The sequence below is a fragment of the Lissotriton vulgaris genome, chromosome 5, assembly GCF_964263255.1.
Source record: "Lissotriton vulgaris chromosome 5, aLisVul1.2, whole genome shotgun sequence".
Taxonomy (NCBI): domain Eukaryota; kingdom Metazoa; phylum Chordata; class Amphibia; order Caudata; family Salamandridae; genus Lissotriton; species Lissotriton vulgaris.
Window position 1 is genome coordinate 2,020,636,046 of NC_141693.1, and position 16,574 is coordinate 2,020,652,619.

Consider the following 16,574-nt stretch of genomic DNA (forward strand, 5'->3'; position numbering starts at 1 on the left):
GTTTTCTTGAATTTGTGCGGCAACTCGAGCGCCATCTTTGTCTCCAGTGACCATGTGTGCGTTATTATGCAATCGCACAGATGTGCGCAGGGGTCCCTTGTGTGAGCTGTCCATCATAGTGGAAAGGTGACAAATGTTTTTGGTTTGATGAATGTGTTCCTGAATTTGTGCTGCAACTTGATCACCTGCTTTGTCTCTAGTGACCTTTGTGTGTGTTATTATGCCATTGCACCGATGTGCGCAGGGGTCCCTTGAGTGAGCTGTCCATCATAGTGGGAAGCTCACAAATGTTTTTGGGCTGATGATTTTTTTCCTGAGTTTGTGCTGCTACTCGAGCGCCATCTTTGTCTCCAGTGACCATGTGTGCGTAACTATGCAATCGCACAGATGTGCGCAGGGGTCCCTTGTGTGAGCTGACCATCATAGTGGAAAGGTCGCAAATTTTTTTGGGCGGAAGAATGTTTTCCTGAATTTGTGCTGCAACTTGAGTGCTTGCTTTGTCTCCAGTGACCGTGTGTGTTACTATGCCATCGCACCGATGAGTGCACAGGTCCCTTGAGTGAGCTGTCCATCGTAGGGGGTAAATTTAGGAAAGATGTTGCACTCCGCTAGTTGGTGGGCGGGGCCAAACGGGGGTCTTCTGTGCGAGTTCACATGCCTCTTATGGTCACAGATTGATGAGAGCAGCAGGGGAGAAAGAAGCTCCTGGTGACAGGAACTGTTTTTGGATTTCACTTGTGAAAGTCAAGGATGCAAGTGCCTCTGTCCAGCATCACAGTTAACCACATTAATTCTGCTGCCCCCATCCCCATGAGAATCCCTGAGGACGTCAGCGCGCACAGCACACGTCAACATCTTCAGGGATTCCCAGGCGGTCGGGAAGCCATTTGCTTCCTGCGCCTGGAGGTGTTAAGTTGTTTTTGAGAGTGTTGGGGGGGTGTGGGGCCGCAAAGAGGCATCAGGGGAGAGGCAAGTGATTTTCCTCTCTTCTGATGTTTTTTCCAGGGCATTTCTGCCTCACGGTTGCGCACAGTATTGCGATTGAGCGGTGGAAATGCTCCCACTAGCACCAGGGATTTTATTTTAGATTGTAGGAAGTGACCCCTTTTGCAAGGGTCGCATCCTGGTGGGTTGGACATTTAACATAGATTTTCTGGCCCCTCGGTGGGCAAATAAACCTGTACTTTTGTCCGTTTTGCCTTTTTTGATGGCCCATCTGTGTGGATGTGATTTTGTGGGTACATGTGTGTGTTGTTTGTTCATTTGTTATGTTGTTTGTGAAATGTAGTATTCATTTTTTTATTTCCTCTTTGTTTTTGATCCAGGCTTTTGCTGTTTGTATTGGTGTAGGTTGTGGTTCAGTTACTGCTGGTTTTGCAGCTTGTGTAGTTGCATGTGCTTGGTAAGTAAATGTTTTTTGTACTACTTTCCCTAGATGAATGTGTTTTTATGAAAAGTCTAGTCATTGCTGTTTGTGTGGTTTTGTGGTTCTTGTTTGTTACCTTTTTTTTTGAATTGCTGCTTGATGTGTACTTTGTCTAATCTATACTTTTTTTTCTTTCTAGTGGGATTTCCTTTCTTTTTGCTGTGTTTCAGCAGAGTAGGTGCTGGTGAGTGTTCTTATATTTGGTTAGATTTGAATTGTTTTTAAAGTGTATTGATCTTTGTGTGAAGACTCTACCTTGTTTACTTCTTACTTTGCACAGTGTAGCTTGTTGTTCACTTGTGTGTGTAGTCTTCTTGCATAGTAAGGATAATGGCTGCTCGCAGAATGACTGCTCAGCACGTTGTTAGTTTGCTTTTTGAGACTTCCTCTGAGCATGGTCCAGATACTGACTCCGATTCGGAGCATGAGGAATTTGCAGAAGATTCAGGCAGTGAGTTCTCTCTTCGCATGGTATCATCATCATCGGATGATGATTCTTCTAGTGCTGATGAAGTGCCTGTGGTAGAGAGGGACATTGATGTGCCGGTAGAGAGGCAAGAGCCATCTGAGCGGCAGCCTAGGTCCTCAAGGTTTCCCTGTTTTTCTCGTCGGGAAGAGGCAAGTGTGGTAAAGGGTGTGCCCAAAAGGCTTCACATTGCTGTGGTTCGCCAAGGGTTATCTGGTGCTGCTAGTCTTCCTGTTGTAGAGCAGCATGAGGCATCTGGTGCTGCTAGTCTTTCTGTTGTTGTTGAGCAGCAAGTGGCATCTGGGGAGGCGAGTTCTTCTGTTGATGTTGAGATGCAAGAGGCAGCTGGGGATGCAAGTGTTCCCGTTGATGTAGTGCAGCAAGAGGCATCTGGGCTGCAGGCTAGGGTGGCTTCTTCTTCCGATGTTAGTGATGACGTCTGGGTTGCCCCTGGCATGGTGCAGCCGGAATTGCCAGACTTCACTGGTGTTCCAGGGTGTAGAGTGAATACTGACAATTTTCTGCCAATTCAATTTTTTCAGTTGTTTTTTGACGATGAGTTTTTGCAAGAGATTGTGGAGCAAACTAATTTGTATGCAGAGCAGTATTTGAGAGACCACAGTGCCAGCCTTAATCCCCATTCTAGAGCTACCCATTGGTCTCCCACATATGTTGAAGAGATGAAGAAGTTTTTGGGATTAATTTTTTTGACGGGCTTGCTAAGGAAGCCATCAATGTCTTCTTATTGGTCCACTAGTCCATTGATGGCAACATCTATATTTCCAGCAGTTATGACTCGTGATCGGTATATGCTTCTTCTTCGCATGTTGCATTTTGTTGATAATGATTTAGCGTTGCCACGCGATCACCCTGATTGTGACCGTCTTTTTAAGATTCGGCCTGTCCTTGATCACTTTGTTGATCGTTTTTCTGAGATCTTTGCTCCTGGAAAACAAATAGCTGTGGATGAGTCTTTGGTATTGTTCAAGGGCCGCTTGGTTTTTAGGCAGTATATTCCTAGTAAGAGGGCACGCTATGGAATCAAACTGTATATGCTTTGTGACAGTGAGACTGGATATGTTTATAATTTCAGGGTGTACACCGGTAAGGATTCCAGCATTAACACTTCTGCTTGTCCGTCCACTTTTGGAGTGACTGAGAAAATTGTGTGGGAACTAGGTAGACGATTATTTAACAAAGGCCACCATTTATATGTAGATAACTTCTACACTAGTGTGCGTTTGTTCAAGGAATTGGCCAAAGTGGGCACTGTTGCTTGTGGCACGATGCGCAGTAACCGGAAAGGTTTCCCTGTTGAACTTGTTTGCAAAAGGCTTGAGCGGGGACAGTCTACTGCATTGCGATGTGGTAAGCTTCTAGCTGTGAAGTTTTGTGACAGGAGAGATGTGTACATGCTGACTACAATCCATGATGAAAGCACTGAAGCTCTGCCTGTTCGGGGTGAGCGTGCTGAAGTGTGTAAACCGGTGTGCATTTTACAGTACAATAAGTACATGGGTGGTGTTGACAGAGTAGATCAGAGGTTGGAACCTTATGCTGCTCTTCGAAAGTCTTACATTTGGTACAAGAAGTTGGCTATTCATCTTTTCCACTTGGCATCCTTTAATGCTTTCGTTGTGTTCCAGAAATCTTGTCCTGAGGTAAAGATGCCTTTTGTTAAGTTTCAGGAGACTATAATAGGCAGCCTTGTACTAGTGGAACAGGCAAGTGTCCCAAGATTTGGAGTGGTGGAGGAAGTTGCTAGACTGAAAGATCGCCACTTCCCAGAATACATTCCTCCCACAACTGCAAAAGACAATCCTACTAAAAGATGTAGAGTCTGTTGGCGAAGAGAAGTGCGGAGGGAGTCTTGTTTGTACTGCCCTTCAAAACCTGGATTGTGTGTGCCAGCTTGTTTTAAATCGTACCACACACAAAAGAAGTTTTGGGAGTTTCATTGAGCTTGTAAGTGTACTGTCTGGTCTGTATTCTGTAATATTTTTAGTCTGCTTTAAGGTGTGCATTGGTGCACAGCATTTACTTTTTGAATTTGTGTTAGCAGATTTGTAGGTTTTATCATTTGATTTGTGGTAGTTCTTAAAAAAAAGTCTAATTTTGATGGTGGTGTGTGCTGCATTGTGCTTGGATTGTCGGTGTGCGTGGACTGGCGTTTGGCTGGTGGTGTGCGTAGTCTAGTGCTTGGCTGGCATAGTGCATGGATTGGAGTTGTGCTGGGGGGGTGAGTGGATTTTTGCTTGGCTGGTGGAGTGCATGGTTAGGTGCTTGGCTGGTGGTGTGAGTGGATGGCGCTTGGCTGGTGGTGTGCGTGGTCTGGTGCTTGGCTGGCATAGTGCATGGATTGGAGTTGTGTTGGGGGGGTGCGTGGATTTTTGCTTGGCTGGTGGAGTGCATGGTTAGGTGCTTGGCTGGTGGTGTGAGTGGATGGCGCTTGGCTGGTGGTGTGCGTGAACTGGTGCTTGGCTGGCATAGTGCATGGTTTGGAGTTGTGTTTGGGGGGTGCGTGGATTTTTGCTTGGCTGGCGGAGTGCATGGTTAGGTGCTTGGCTGGTGGTGTGAGTGGATGGCGCTTGGCTGGTGGTGTGCGTGAACTGGTGCTTGGCTGGCATAGTGCATGGATTGGAGTTGTGCTTGGGGGGTGCGTGAATTTTTGCTTTGCCGGCGGAGTGCATGGTTAGGTGCTCAGCTGGCGGTGTGAATGGATGGTGCTTTGGTGTTTGTGTGCAAGGTTAGGTGCTTGGCTGGCGGTGTGTGTGGACAAGTGCTTGGTTGCTGGTGTTGGTGGACTTGCGCTTGGCTGGCGGTGTGTGAGTATTTACTTTCTGATGGTCACTACACACAGTGCTAGCTGAGTGCCACTCCACCCAGTCCATCAATTTACGTATTTGCTGTGTCTGGAATGTGGGCGTGTGAATGTGATGGGCCCTTGAATGGCGCTGTCTGTTGGTGTGAGTGTTATGATGTGAAGGGCCTGCGGCTGGCGGTGTGAATGTTTTGTATGTGTCACATGTATGAAAGGTGTGTGAATGGCCTGTAAAGAGGTTGGTGCCTTGTCGTGGCTTTACAGCTCACGAGCTGTGAGTCAATGGTTCAGTTTCTCGTTCTCTCAATTATTAGCAGTGCATTTCATTATTTGTGAATTCGCTTGCTAATTGAATTGTATATGCTGAACCTTCACTCACCCTCGTGCTAAATCCAACCAGTGTGTGTGTTTGAGGACTTGTTTGCTGTGTTTTCTTTTCTTTTTATATTTTTCAGTAAGGGTGCTCTGGCTTTTTTTTTGTAAATGTTGTGATGTGTTCCTTTTGTGCATGGTGGTGTGATTGTTTTTCTTTGTTTCAGGTATGAAAGGAGTGTGAATGGCCTGTAAAGCGGTTGGTGCCTTGACGCTGGCTTTACAGCTCACGAGCTGCAAGTAATGGTTTCAGTTTCTTTGTCCATGTAATTGACAGTGCATTTCATTTTTGGGAAATCTTTTGTTAATGTTCTTTTATATACTGAACCATCACTTGCCCTCGTGCCAAATCCAACCAGTATGTGTGTATGTGTTTGGAATTGATGGGCTACTAGGGAAACCTACCAAAACCATACATTTTTGAATTGTAGACACCTAGGTGCTTTCAAGGAGCTATGGCTTGTGTGGATCCTCCAACGTTCCTTTACCCAGAATCCCCTGCAAACCTCAATATTAGTTTTAAAAAATCAATTTTTTCATCAATGTTTGTGTTGGAAAGAGTGCCATCACTGGGCTCACCCAAATTTCCTCCCTCCCAGCGTTGCCCCATGTCTCCCGGAAAAAATGGTACCTCACTTGCGTGGGTAGGCATAGTGGCTGCAACAGGAAACGCCTCAAATCGTACGGTGGTGAATTTACAATAACCAATAGCAACATTACCTTTTTTTTGGGGGGGGGGGGGGGAGGACTGAGTTTTTGGACCGGGGCTCGGCGGGCATCTTTGGAAAGTACCAAACCCAAACAGTTCTGAAAACTAGACACCCGTGGGAGTTCAGGGAGGTATGGCATGCGTGGGTCCCCCAATGTTTTCCTACCCGGAAATCCCTGCAAACCATAAATTTAGGTTAAAAAAAACAGTTTTCCATACATTTTTGTGTGGGATCTCCGTGTCGGCACAAATGTCCTACCACCCAGCGTTCCCCTTGTTCTCCCGAGTAAAATGATACCTCACTTGTGTGGGTGGGCCCAAGGCCTGTGTCTAAGGCAGGGGGCTTAATTTGTAAAACTGAAATACTACTTTTTCAAAAGTCATTTTCGGACTGTTCTGCTTTGGGGCACCCACACAAGTGAGGTATCCTTTTACTCGGGAGAACAAGGTGAACGCTGGGTGGTAAGACATTTTTGCCGACACGGAGATCCCACGCAAAAAAGTTTGGAAAAGTGATATTTTTACCTAATTTTAAGGTTTGCAAGGAGTTCTGGGTAGGAAAACATTGGTGGACCTACGCATGCCATACCTCCCTGAACTCCCCCGGGTGTCTACTTTTCAGAACTGTTTGGGTTTGGTACTTTCCAAAGAATACCACCGAGCCCCGGGCCAAAAACTCAGGTGCCCCCCCCCCCCCCAAAATCAAGGTTGTTTTGCAATTGGGTATTGTAAATTCACCACCGTACGATTTGATCCGTTTCCTGTTGCAGCCACTATGCCTACCCACGCAAGTGAGGTACAATTTTTATCGGGAGACCATGGGGAACGCTGGGTGGGCGGAAATTTGTGTGAGCCCAGTGACGCCACGCTTTCCCACACAAAAAAAGTGTGAAAAAACAGATTTTTTCAAACAAAATTGAGGTTTGCAAGGGATTCTGGGTAAAGGAACGTTGGAGGATCCACGCAAGCCATAGCTCCTTGGAAGCCCCCGGGTGTCTACTTTTCAGAAATATGTGGGTTTGGTAGGTTTCCCTAGATGGCCGTCTAGCACGGGGCCAAAAACCCAGGTAACCCCTCTTGCAAAAGCTGGTGGTTTTGACATTCAAAACCCCCCCAAAAAAAAAGGTAATGTTGCTATTGGTTATTGTAAATTCACCACCGTACGATTTGAGGCGTTTCCTGTTGCAGCCACTATGCCTACCCACGCAAGTGAGGTACCATTTTTTCCGGGAGACATGGGGGAACGCAGGGTGGGTGGAAATTTGTTGATCCACGCAGATTCCAGAACTTTCCACCACAGAAATGTCAGGAAAATGTGTTTTTTTTGACAAAATCTTAGCTTTGCAAGGGATTCTGGGTAACAAAACCTGGGGGTAGGCAGTCGAGTCACCCCATCCTGAATTCCCCTGGGTGTCTAGTTTTCAAAAATGTATAGGTTTGCTAGGTTTCCCTAGGCGCTGTCAGAGCTAGGGCGCAAAAACAAAAGGTAGTGTCTTTGTCCAAAAAGCGCAAAATTTCACTGGGAAATTGAGGTGCGACCACGTTGCGTTTTGCGCTGTTTCATGTCGCAGCCACTATGCCTACCCACGCAAGTGAGGTACCATTTTTTCCAGGAGACATGGGGGAACGCTGGGTGGGTGGAAATTTGTTTAGCCACGCAGATTCCAGAACTTTCCACCACAGAAATGTCCGGAAAATGTGTTTTTTTTGTCAAAATCTTAGCTTTGCAAGGGATTCCGGGTAACAAAACCTGGAGGTAGGCAGTTGAGTCACCCCATCCTGAATTCCCCTGGGTGTCTAGTTTTCAAAAATGTGTAGGTTTGCTAGGTTTCCCTAGGTGCTGGCAGAGCTAGGGCTCAAAAACAAAAGGTATTCTCTTTGTCCAAAGAGCGCAAGATTTCACTGGGAAATTGAGGTGTGACCACGTTGCGTTTTGCACTGTTTCATGTCGCAGCCACTATGCCTAACCACGCAAGTGAGGTACCATTTTTTCCAGGAGACATGGGGGAACGCTGGGTGGGTGGAAATTTGTTGATCCATGCAGATTCCAGAACTTTCCACCACAGAAATGTCAGGAAAATGTGTTTTTTTGGTCAAAATCTTAGCTTTGCAAGGGATTCTGGGTAGCAAAACCTGCGGGTAGGCAGTCGAGTCACCCCATCCTGAATTCTCCTGGGTGTCTACTTTTCAAAAATGTATAGGTTTGCTAGGTTTCCCTAGGTGCCGGCAGAGCTAGGGTCCAAAAACTACAGGTAGGCACTTTGCCAAAAAAGGGTCAATTTGTAACTACAAAATTTAGGTGTGACCACGTTGCATTTTGCGCCGTTTCCTGACGCAGGCACAAGGCCGACCCACACAAGTGAGGTACCGTTTTTATCGGGAGAATTGGGGTATTTCAGATTTGTAAATTAACTGTTATTACCAATTGAGCTTTCATGCATTTCTGCCTTTCAATGAAAGACATTGTGTTTAAAAAAAAATATTTTTGAAAAATGACCAATAATTCTCATGCTAGTATGAGTATTCCCAATTTTGAAAATTAGCAATTATATACTGTTTCTGAACTCTATAATTTGTACCCAATTCAGAAATACATAGGTGTCTTTCATACAGATTTTTCCATGTATACATTTTCCAAAACAAAGTGCTCTATACCCGGTAAATGAAAAAATACCATTGCAAGTTGCTGCTCAGTTTTTGGATCTGGGTTCGTCGGGTTCTTGGTGACACTACAAGTCCTATATATCCCCACAACCAGGAAGGTCTAACGGATGTAACGGTATATTGCTTTCCAAGAGCTCTCAAAATTAGAAAAAGTTACAGGTGAAAACCTTGAGACAAAAGGCTGTTTTTTTAACAATTTTTCAATTATTCCAATATTTAACTGTTAGTTGCTATAAAGAAACCTTCATGGATTTAGACAAATGACCCCTTTCTGAATTCAGAATTTTGTCTACTTTTCGAAAATGTACAGCATTCCAGGATCCATTATTGCTTTCAAACTCTTTTCTACCATTAACTGGATGGAGGTGGAAAGCTCAAAAAATAGCAAAAACAGGCTATGTCACAGAAAAATGCCAATACTGTGTGAAAAATGTCGGTTCTCTGACAAAAGACTGTCATTCCCTAAAAGCTATGAAAATTGAGATTTCAGCCCCACAAACCCTTTTTTGATAACTTTTTTAGGGAAAAACCCAGAGGCTTTCATTTGCAGCCCGTTTTTCCCATTTTTCTGAAAAAAACAAAAAAAATCACTATATTTTGGTTACGTTCTGGGACCCCTCCAAGGGAATCCAGGAACCCTGGGCGCCTATGGAATCCACATGATGTTGGAAGAAAAGGACGCAAATTTGGCGTGGATACCTTAAGTGGTCAAAAAGTTACAGGGGCCTAAGCGCACACTACCCCAAATTGCCAAAAAAGGGCTCAGCACAGGAGGGGAAAAGGCCTAGCAGCGAAGGGGTTAAATCCAGAGAGACTACACCAAGACAGCCAGGCATCCACCACTGTAGAATAATTCTTAACCGAGTCTTTATGAAAGGGGAATGCAGGGAATAGACAGAAACAAGTCACTTTGTCCACTGAAATTCAGTCCGAGTCCTGACAGGAGCTCAAGGATAGAAAGGTCCTGCGGAAGGATATGAACTTAGAAACTTAACTCTACTTTCTTCCAATGTTACTCAGGGGCCGCTCTCCAGACTGAAAAGAGTGCTTTAATGATCACACAAGCATTTTCATCATGCAACTCCCCATTCTACAATTCATCACCAGAGGTGCAAGACACTAGGTGACCCATTCCATTTCATATGCTGGGCAGAGCCTCACTCAACAGACATGCAGAACAACGCCTTTGCACCCTTCCAGGCAGAAATAAAGATTGAACTCTAGGGCAAAAACAACTATAGATGAATAGCACACCAGATGCTAGCCTGCAAACATCTCAAACATTCCCAGCATGGAGCACAAACTGCTCATTGGAAAGAGCATTCCACCCCACATCCAACACATTACACTGTACTACACGGCTCAAGCAAAAGCACAAAACCCAGCACCAACTGCATTATCCATGCAGCCTCATGTCCTGCTAGCCGTTCCTTGTATCTGATGCCCTCCCTGCGTGTTGTCCTTATTTTGTACCCCCAGTATGCCCTATCTGCTGCTCACGGTGCTCTCCAGCACCCCCACTGCCTCCTGTACTGAACCCACCCCTCTGCCCTCCCCTGCAGCACATCTTACCTTCACATGGTCGTGGCTCGCGGATGATATTCTTTATTAACCAGTTGACACCTTCGTTGACTATCAGCCCCCCAAGGAAGGAAATCTGGAAGAGGGAGAAACACATAACCGAATCACTGATAAACCAGCCCAGGAAGAAAGGAGGAGAGAGAGGAAAAAAAGCCAATTTGAGACTTACCGTATGTAGCTCCCGCTTGAATATAATGAGAGTCATAAACCCAATGAGAATAAAGATTGGACCCAGGCTCAGATAAGCCAGCAGCTGGCCTGAAAGATCCCCTGGAGGAGAGAACACATGGTTAAAAGATCTGCCCCAGTGTTTAAGAGAGTTCGAGGGAGAGAGAACACGCGGTTAAAAGATCTGCCCCAGTGCTTAAGAGAGTTCGAGGGAGAGAGAACACACGGTTAAAAGATCTGCCCCAGAAGGGGCAGCATGCCTTCAACTCATTGTATGTAATGTTGTACAAAGCTGTATTACACACAGTAAACTGCAGAGACTGCCCCATCCCAATCCTCAAGGCTCAGACATACAAACGAGAAACGTTAAAGGCAGCCACAAATGGTAACAGCAGGCACTTAACTTGTCACTAATACTTATGGGGTTCCATACTGTCACTGGGCAGATTTCATTGTATTTGCCATCTGTTCTGATGAAGCCCCTTCTACATTTGGGCACTGGTGCCAAAACTTCAACTAAGAGTTTTGGAAAGTATTGTCACCGGATGAAAATTGAGCGTGTAATTACTATGTTTTGGAATGCTCCTTTGTAAAACTGGCGTGACAATCAAACCGTTTATCTTTTTTCTTTTTGTTCAAATATTTATGTTCAAAGAGTCACACACATACCAGCACTGTGCCGTCACCCATTACAGTAGCACCATTTGACTATTTTGTTCCAAGTAGGGCTATAGAAATATGATCGGACTTGCCCAAATACATTTTGTGGTCATGCCTCATTCCTAAACTCGGAGTGTCCATTCCTAATGTTACTCCCTTAAAGCTTGGATAACGCAAGTCCACCTTGAGGTAAAGAGTCGCTTTCCGTAGAAACAACAGTGACAAAAAGGTCGTATATCAAAACAAGGAACGAAAAGAACAAGGAGGATCAGAAGAATAAACAAAAGGACAGCAAGAAGTCGGACTGGGGGGGGGGGGGAGGGTATGAGTCTGGAGAGCGAAGCAACAGAAAGGTACATGAAAAGGAAGTAAAGTGTGAGCAGGACAGTCAAGCAACCATAGTGGGGAATGATGCAAGGTTGGGGGTCAAGGAGTAAAAAGAGGGACGGGTATGGGAGGGAAAAAGGGTCATTACCATTGTATGGTTTTGTAGAGCGCAAAGCTGCCAGTCAAGGTTTCCCAGCACTGAGCATTTTTTTCTTTAGAGGGTGGGGGGGGATATACCATCTACAGCTTAACATAAAAGCATAGCCCAGAAAAGCCAAGTATTCAAGATCTCATAGAAACGGTCAGCGTTCTACAGCTTGGGGCCCAAATAGGAGAAAGACCGCCCCCCAGGGCGGGTTATCCTCCCTCTGAGAAATGTGATAAAATTGCTGCTCCATGATCAAAGAAGACAGTTCGGTTGGTAGGGTGCCACCAGCGATCTAAGATAGAGTGCAAGTGAATCTGACGTAGCATTAAGCATATAGCATTGAAAGGGTTTCACTTTTCAATCAGGAACCAATGAAGATCTTGAAGGAGAGTGGAGGTGGAGACAAGCTTAGCAAGGTGGAACAATAGTCTGGCAGCCGCATTCAGGAATACCTGGAGCCGCCTAAGTGAGGGTTTGGGGGGGGGCGGGGGGGAACAATGTTACATATTCCAACCTGGAGATAATCCGTTTTCTTTGGGCAGAGACGGGTAGATGCCAGAGGATTTTTCTTAACCATCTCAAAACGTGAGAGCAAGTGGAGGCTACTTCAGTGATTTTATGGTTCATAGAAAGCTTTTCATCAAGTCAGAAGCCAGATTCATAACTGCAGAGAACGGGATCAGAGGAATACCGAGAGCATCAGGCCAAAGATGTGGTCCTCGGAAAGAGGTCGAATGCCCACAAGTGTACGACCGCAGCTTTCCACTAGATCCGCCAAAGGTTGTATATAAATGTTGAATAGAGTCAAACTTACAGCCGAGTGGACTTGGTACTATGACCAGCCCTAAAGCCAGATTGAGAGGGGTGGAGAAGGCCAATTGATTCAATGAATACTAATTCACATGTTTTTCAAGAATTTTTGCAAGTATTGGTAGAAGCGAGATTGGTCTATAATTAGACGAGTTTAAAGGTTGAGATTCGGCTTTTTCAGCAGATGCATTACCATAGCACGTTTCGAATCTTTAGGAACCCTGCCTTAGCTAAGTGAGGAATTCAAAAGATGGGTCACTGTTTCCAGAAACTGAGGGCATAGTTCATCAAATACAAAGGCGGAAGAGCGTCTAGAGGACCGTCTAAATTGATGGAATTATGTTAGGTGGCAAATGTCAGGAAGGCAGCAGGGAACGAACAGTTGCAGTATATGTAGTATCTTTCTCCAATGTGACTAAGAGCAGAGAGTAACAGAAATGGAGATGGAGGGGGCCTGAATGGCAGCCACATTCTTGCAAGAAAGGCTCACCAATTCTTCGCACTGCGACTGGGTGATATGGAGGGGAAAATGATAGTAGTATCTGATAAAGATTCAACAACTTGACAGTGTTTTGGACAATTGTGTACCATGGTGATTTCCTCAGAGTAATAGAGGGCTCTGGCAGAATTACAGTTTTTATGATTTTGGCCAGTCTATATTTTCGTTTGCCATCTTCACAGTAGGTTTTGCCCCAAATTCTCTGAAGGCGCATGCAGTTCTTTTTGCTTTCTCGTAAACTAGGATTAAACCACAGGGCAGGGGGAAGGGATCTGCAGTGCGTGGTAAATTTAAGGGAAAGTATAGAGTGGACAGAAGTTCGAATCCAATAATCAATAGTGGGGAAGTCAGACTCTACTAAATGGCTCGGCGCAGGTGCCGTTGCTTGCAGAGTAGAAGTAGGGTTGTGGCAAGTTGGAGGACAACGGGAGCGTTGGGGGAATCGGAGGAGCAGGTTATGAGTGGAGAGGCGAAGGTGGAGTAAGAGTTGGTGATGAATAGGTAGGGGAGGGGGGGAGAGCGAGAGAGAAAGAGCGCGCACAGGGAGTAAGGACCAGGGCTGGGGGGACAGACAGAAGACTGGGGCAGGGAAGAGGGGTCAAAGGGAATAGGTGCCAGGGGTAGAGGGGGAGGTTGTAGCAGGAGATACAGGGGGAAAAGGAGAGCATGAAGGGATGGAGAAACAGGGACCCATGTTCAGTTCAGTTTCAGTTTATTGCTTGATTATTTAAAAAATCATTACAAAACCCCCCCTAGCAAAAAAAATAAAAAAAAAATACATCTGCACATGCAGCGGAGATTGTTATTATATGAGCGGAAAGGAAGAGATTGTACAATACAGTTTTAAAATCCAATTACATAAGAGAAATAACGAGTATGTACCCCCAATTAAAGGTTATGAGGAGGTATATCACCAGATTATATTTAGTCTGTGACTGCTTGCAATAGGTGACTATTGACAAGTTTCATATATTGGACTCCTCTACAGGCCAGGATGCATGATGAACCCTCCAGCCAGCTTATCACTGCTTGTCTGCTAGATCGAATGTTCAATTTGATGAAAATCGCCTTCATGTACTGTCTCCTTTGGCTTAGCATGGCTGGACAAGCACACAACAAATGGATCAGGGTTTCTTTTTTGAATCCACATAATAGACAAGCTTCTGTTTTAAAAGAGGTGTGCGTGAGACTGACCTCTTCCCAGTCTCACACACACACACACCTCTTCCCAGTCACACACACACACACACACCTCTTCCCAGTCTCTCACACACACACCTCTTCCCAGTCTCTCACACACACACCTCTTCCCAGTCTCACACACACACACACACACACCTCTTCCAAGTCTCTCACACACACCTCTTCCCAGTCTCACACACACACCTCTTCCCACAGACACTGTCACGCACACACACACCTCTTCCCAGACGCTGTCTCACGCACACACACACACACCTCTTCCCAGACGCTGTCTCATGCACACACACACACCTCTTGCCAGACGCTGTCTCACGCACACACACCTCTTCCCAGACGCTGTCTCACGCACACACACACACCTCTTCCCAGACGCTGTCTCACGCACACACACCTCTTCCCAGACGCTGTCCCACATACACACCTCTTCCCAGAGACGCTGTCTCACGCGCGCACACACACCTCTTCCCACAGATGCTGTCTCACACACACCTCTTCCCACAGATGCTGTCTCACACACACACACCTCTTCCCACAGATGCTGTCTCACACACACCTCTTCACCCAGACCCCGTCACAAACACACACACCTCTTCCCACAGACACGGTCTCACACACCTCTTCACAGTCTCACACACACACACATCTCTTCCCAGACACTGTCTCTCACACACACACCTCTTCAAACAGACGCTCTCACACACACACACTTCTTCCCAGACAGTCACTCACACCTCTTCCCAGTCTCACACACACCTCTTGCCACAGTCTCACACACACCTCTTCCCACAGACGCTGTCTCACACACACACACACACCTCTTCCCAGACGCTGTCTCATTCAGACACCTCTTCCACAGACGCTCTCACACACATGCAACTCTTCCCACAGATGCGGTCTCACACATACGCCTATTCCCAGACGCTCTCACGCACACACACACCTCTTCCCACAGACGCTGTCTCACGCACGCACACACCTCTTCCCACAGACACTGTCTCACACACACACCTCTTCCCACAGACACTGTCTCACACACACACCTCTTCCCACAGACACTGTCTCACACACACACCTCTCCCCAGACACTGTCACACACACACACCTCTTCCCACAGACACTGTCTCACATACACACACACACCTCTTCCCACAGACACTGTCTCACACACACCTCTTCCAACAGACGCTGTCTCACACACACCTCTTCCCACAGACGCTGTCTCACACACACACACACACCTTCCCACAGACCCTCACACCCACCTCAGCACTCAGACCCTCACACGCCCACCTCAGCACTCAGACCCACCTCAGCACTCACACGCCCATCTCAGCACCCAGACCCTCACACGCCCACCTCAGCACCCAGACCCTCACACCCACGTCAGCACTCACACACCCACCTCAGCACTCACACGCCCATCTCAGCACCCAGACCCTCACACCCACCTCAGCACTCACACACCCACCTCAGCACCCAGACCCTCGCACCCACGTCAGCACCCAGACCCTCACACCCACCTCAGCACCCACACACCCACCTCAGCACCCAGACCCTCGCACCCACCTCAGCACCCAGACCCTCACACGCCAACCTCAGCACTCACATACCCACCTCAGCACCCAGACCCTCACACACCCACCTCAGCACCCAGACCCTCACACCCACCTCAGCACCCAGACCCTCACACCCACCTCAGCACCCAGACCCTCACACACCCACGTCAGCACCCACACACCCACCTCAGCACTCACACACCCACCTCAGCACCCAGACCCTCACACCCACCTCAGCACCCACACACCCACCTCAGCACTCACACGCCCACCTCAGCACCCAGACCCTCACACCCACCTCAGCACCCAGACCCTCACACCCACCTCAGCACTCACACACCCACCTCAGCACCCAGACCCTCACACCCACCTCAGGACCCAGACCCTCACACACCCACCTCAGGACCCACACCCACCTCAGCACCCAGACATACATGCACGAACACACGTTAACACCTAACCTGTCTCACTCCAGCACCCAGACACACATACAAGCACCAAACCTCACTGTTTACACCCATCAGCTAAACACCTGCAGCGCATGCGCAGTTCGGCGCACTAGTGGCCTTGCTTTGACACATGCGCACTGTCCTTTCTCCACTGTCTCCAGCCGCCTGAGGTCCGGGACTCACCCGCCTGATATTCTACGTGTGTGAGGGACACGGAGCGCCACTGAGCCGCCAGCGAGCACTGCCCGACGGCCGCCATCTAACCGGACACGGGGCGCATGCGTGCAACCAATGAGCAACGTTCGAAGGAGACAAGCAGCCAATGGAAAGAGGCTCCGAGATCTGCGCCCAATAACTGCCTCGGAGTTCAACAACAGAGTAACCAATTATTAATGCCTCACAATGAGCTCGGTCCAATGAAATCTGTGAAGCTGATGCGTTGGCGCAATGAATGACGTTTAGTAGAAACGTCTCCAACCAATGGTATCAATGCAGCTACAGTAAGTTGTTAAGCCAATGAAAAATCACCAAATATACACGGGCTTTTCCAGTGTGTTTCCTCCCCGTCCAAGCGCAAATCTTTCAACGCGCACGCGCGGACACGACATCCAATAGAGAGCGTGTAAACAGTGCTTGTTCAGCCTATCAAAGCTGTGCGCAATTAGAATTCTGGCCGTAGCCGCCGGAGCAGTGAGCACAGACTGACTAATAAGAA

The 16,574-nt window shown here is 47.1% G+C and overlaps 1 protein-coding gene across 1 annotated transcript in view; it reads right to left on the bottom strand.

Moving 5' to 3' along the window:
* Positions 1-16,188, bottom strand: part of DOLPP1 (dolichyldiphosphatase 1) — a 52,477-nt gene extending 36,289 nt beyond the window's left edge. Inside the window, exons 1-3 of the mRNA XM_086924850.1 lie at positions 16,043-16,188; positions 10,209-10,309; positions 10,031-10,115 (exon numbers count right to left, since the gene is read on the bottom strand). Of these exons, the coding sequence (XP_086780976.1) occupies positions 10,031-10,115; positions 10,209-10,309; positions 16,043-16,118 (262 nt within the window). The 5' untranslated portion in view covers positions 16,119-16,188. The remainder of the gene's footprint in view (positions 1-10,030; positions 10,116-10,208; positions 10,310-16,042) is intronic.
* Between the last annotated feature and the right edge of the window lie 386 nt (positions 16,189-16,574).